The 4,794-nt window shown below is 41.2% G+C and overlaps 1 protein-coding gene across 1 annotated transcript; it reads left to right on the forward strand.

The window, feature by feature from the left end:
• Positions 1 to 388: 388 nt before the first annotated feature.
• MONOS_8596 (uncharacterized protein) lies at positions 389 to 3,958 on the forward strand (the record flags this gene model as incomplete). The annotated part of the gene is made up of 2 exons (XM_067879020.1): positions 389 to 2,680; positions 3,899 to 3,958. The coding sequence occupies exons 1-2, from the start codon at positions 485 to 487 to the stop codon at positions 3,956 to 3,958; spliced, it is 2,256 nt and encodes a 751-aa protein (XP_067729462.1). The 5' UTR covers positions 389 to 484.
• Between the last annotated feature and the right edge of the window lie 836 nt (positions 3,959 to 4,794).

The raw sequence follows: 4,794 nt of genomic DNA on the forward strand, positions 1-4,794 counted from the left end.
TCTCCAAAAAAAATTCTATTTGCAGGAATGTGAGTGCAATTCAAATTATCAAATGTAGAAACTGAAAAAAATACATCCAAAAACAAACTTTGAAAAACAATTTTCTTTAATTATTACGCATGTTTGTAATGAACAGAGTAACAACAGTTCCCAGGATTTTTGTGGGAAATATGAGAAAGGGGCATTTGTTTTTCAAACAAATCTTGTTTGCCATCATTCAAAATAATGATTTTTTCGTGTAAATAACTTATTTCCTCATTTCAGCCAATGGCCATCAGCCAATTTATTCTATGACCAAAAGGCTGTTCACAAAAAACAACAAAACGAAATAAAAAGATATGAATCAAACAATTGTGGGTTGTTTTCTGATCGATCTGATCATGCAGCCATATTAACGAGTCTGATCTGCCGGTTTTTTTGAATCGACCGCAAACGCTGTTTCTGAATCCAACCGACGTGTCAGCGCTGCAGGGGCATAGAAGCAATGAGTTTTCAACGAGAACACGAAAAAGAAGTGATTGACAAAGCGAAATCCGATCCAACTGCCATGGATAAAGATGGAAGGACAGAGGCGATGAACTGGATCATGAAAAAGAAAACAGAGCCTCCAGCGCACATGCGGCACGATATAACGCTTGGGGGCAAAGACGGGTGGACGATGGCGATGCACTGGATTCAATATGTACAAACAGAACCACCGCTGTGGATGAGGCACGACAACACGCTGGGCAGCCGCAGCGGAGCAACAATGGCCATGCTGTGGATAGGGAGCGTGAAAAAAGAGCCGCCAGAGTGGATGCGGCACAGCACCACGCGATGCGACGCGATGGGATGGACGATGGCCATGCACTGGATTCGGTTTGTACAGACGGAGCCGCCGGAGTGGATGCGGCATGGCACAACACTTCAAGACAAGAACAACAGGACGATGGGGATGCACTGGATGGAGTTTGTGCAGACGGAGCCACCGGCGTGGATGAGGCATGACAACACGCTTGGGGATGAAGACGGGAGAACAATGGGGATGAAGTGGATCATAGAGAAGAAGACAAAGCCACCAAAATGGATGAGGCACGACGCTGCACTTGGGGACAGCAATGGGACCACGATGGCCATGTACTGGATCAGCTGCGTGAAGACAGAGCCGCCAGAGTGGATGAGGCATGAAGCCACGCTTGAGAACAAGAAAGGATGGACAATGGCTGTGTTCTGGGTTGCAAGCGTGAAAAAAGAGCTGCCGTTGTGGATGAGGCACAACGCCGCGCGTTGGGACGGAACAAAAAGGACACTGGCCATGCATTGGATTCAGTTTGTGCAAACAGATCCGCCAGAATGGATGAGGCACGAAGCTGGACTTTGCGACAACGATGGATGGACGATGGCCATGCACTGGATAAGATATGTTAAAACAGAGCCGCCGTTGTGGATGAGGCACGACATCACACTTTGCGACAAAAATGGGTGGACAATGCCCATGCTTTGGAAAATATCTATTGAAGCTGAACCGCCAAAGTGGATGACTTATGACAATACAGTTGGTGATGAAGACGGGTTGACTATGGCGATGAACTGGATTATTGATAAAAAAACTGAGCCTCCACTGTGGATGAGGCATGAAAAAACGCTTTGCAATAAAGACGGATGGACAATGGCCATGATATGGATTCAAGAAGTCCAAACAGAGCCACCAGTGTGGATGAGACATGACATCACACTTGGCGATAATGACGGATGGACGATGGCCATGATATGGATTCAGTTTGTTCGAACAGAACCACCAGAATGGATGAGGCATGACATTTCACTTGGCAATAAAGACGGATGGACAATGGCGATGAACTGGATTATCGATAAGAAAGCAGAACCACCGATGTGGATGAGACATGATGAAACACTTAAATCTGAGAAGGGAAATACAATGGCAATGCTGTGGATTCAGTTTGCCAAGGCAGAACCACCAGAGTGGATGAGGCATGAAAAAACACTTGCGGATGAGGACGGATTCACAATGGCGATGAACTGGATTGCTGAAAAGAAAACAGAACCGCCAGAATGGATGAGGCATGAAAAAACGCTTTGCAATAAAGACGGATGGACAATGGCCATGCTGTGGATTCAAGAAGTCCAAACAGAGCCACCACCGTGGATGAGACATGACATCACACTTGGCAATAAAGACGGAGATACAATGGCCATGATATGGATTGCAAATGTTAAGACAGAACCATCAGAATGGATGAGACACGATGCAGCGCTTAAAGATAACAATGGAAGTACAATGGCGATGACGTGGATTCAGTTTGTCAAGACAGAGCCACCAGAGTGGATGAGACATGACAATACACTTGTTGATAAGGATGGATGGACAATGGCGATGATATGGATTCAGTCTGTGCAAAAAGAGCTACCAGAATGGATGATGCATGAAAAAACGCTTTGCAATAAAGATGGATGGACAATGGCGATGATGTGGATTGCAAATGTGAAGACAGAACCTCCAGAATGGATGAGACATGATATCACACTTCGAACTGAGAAAGGAAATACAATGGCGATGATATGGATTGAGAATTTGAAGAAAGAGCCACCAGAATGGATGAGGCATGACAATACACTTGGAAATAAAGGCGGATGGACAATGGCCATGATATGGATTCAAGAAGTCCAAACAGAGCCACCAGTGTGGATGAGACATGACATCACACTTGGCGATAATGACGGATGGACGATGGCCATGATATGGATTCAGTTTGTTCGAACAGAACCACCAGAATGGATGAGGCATGACATTTCACTTGGCAATAAAGACGAAGTAACAATGGCGATGATGTGGATTGCAAATGTGAAGACAGAACCTCCAGAATGGATGAGACATGATATCACACTTCGAACTGAGAAAGGAAATACAATGGCGATGATATGGATTGAGAATTTGAAGAAAGAGCCACCAGAATGGATGAGGCATGACAATACACTTGGAAATAAAGACGGATGGACAATGGCCATGATATGGATTCAAGAAGTCCAAACAGAGCCACCAGTGTGGATGAGACATGACATCACACTTGGCGATAATGACGGATGGACGATGGCCATGATATGGATTCAGTTTGTTCGAACAGAACCACCAGAATGGATGAGGCATGACATTTCACTTGGCAATAAAGACGAAGTAACAATGGCGATGATGTGGATTGCAAATGTGAAGACAGAACCACCAGAGTGGATGAAGACTGATAATTCTGCGTAAGTGTTTGTTTCATTTGCATTGAAAATATTTTTTTTTTCGATGCCCCGAATAAACGAACAGATTAGCAAGCATCCAATAAAGGTTATTCCACAGCCTATCGAAATGCAAGGCTTTTCTTTCTTGCTTTTTTCTCCTTCTTTCTTTCTTTGAAGGCATTTCACTATTTTATAAAAAATCTGGGCAAATTCTAAATATAACGGAAATTCATAAATCGGTGTTTTATTAAGTTTTTCAAGTTTGAAAAGTGTTATGTGTTAATTGGTGTCAGAATAACTTAATATTATTTTGAAATATCAGAAGGCAACATGAAAATATTCCGTTTAATTGTTTATTGTGAACAATTAATTATCTTCATATTCTGAAGCATCCATTCCATCCTCAGCCCCTGATTCATCATCCTCTATTTCACTTTCATCATGAACGCCAAGAATGTCATCTGCATCTGGAATTTCTTCGTCTATTTCTTCGATTTCTTTTTGATCAGAAATAATAATGGGCTGATTTTCAGGCTGTAATTTTATTAATTCAAAAAATAGATCTTCGAAATTAATGTTTAAATTACGTTGAACAAGCCACATTGATAAGCAATCAGCAATAAATGTTTTTCTGACGCCATGGTGTGGGAAAAAACCCCTTAAATGATTCCAGAGACCTTCCACAGTATTCGTGCACGCCTTTGTCATAGGATCGACAAAGTTTCTCTTGTGACAAACAGTCAAGTGTGTGTATCCACATTCTCCGAGGCAAGAATAACTTTTCCATTCATCGCTGAAAATGGTTGTCCCTGGGAGAATCCATTTTTTTAAAATCGGGATTAATGTTTCTTTAGAACGATCGGGTCCTATCATTACGAAATTTCTTCCTGCGCCTCCACCTTCTTTTCTTTATACTACACCGAATATCCATAAAAGATCCTTTTTTCTTACTCTCGCATGTTTTCTCCTCCTCCAAACTGCCTCATCGATTTCTACCACTTTTCCAAGCCCTCCAATTTTCTCCATCGATTGGTTCCAAATCCTTGTGCAAACAACTCTTATGACGCTTTTCCAATATCCAATTGTGAAGTTAGACACATCTGTCAACATATTAATATGCTTTGTTGCCAATCCAATCCAGCTGCATAAAATAACAATCATTATTTTGTGAAATGGCAATTTGCTTTTACTGAATACTGTTCCGTGCAAAAATGATCGTTTTAATCTGCAAGATGAGCAATGGAAATATCGAAAATTTATTCGTTCGCTGTATATTTTCATATCTTTCCTGCATTTTGAGCATTTTTTCGGTTGATTCGAAAAAGCTTTTTCAAAAAACCACTTCCAGGCTTTATCAGCATCATGAAATATATTGGACAATTCAGCAATAGAAATTTTTTTACTCTATTGCTTCAGGAAATTGTATCGCAAGAAAGATCATAACCCATTGACATGTGAAAAACTATCATTTCAAAAATTAATGTATATGAATATCAAAAAAATAAATTTTTTCAACGAAAAACAATTTCATAAACAACCAATGTTGACTTAGTTGTATTTTAAAGCATT

The sequence above is a fragment of the Monocercomonoides exilis genome (assembly GCF_001643675.1).
Source record: "Monocercomonoides exilis strain PA203 chromosome Unknown scaffold16-1735695, whole genome shotgun sequence".
Classification (NCBI taxonomy): domain Eukaryota; phylum Preaxostyla; order Oxymonadida; family Polymastigidae; genus Monocercomonoides; species Monocercomonoides exilis.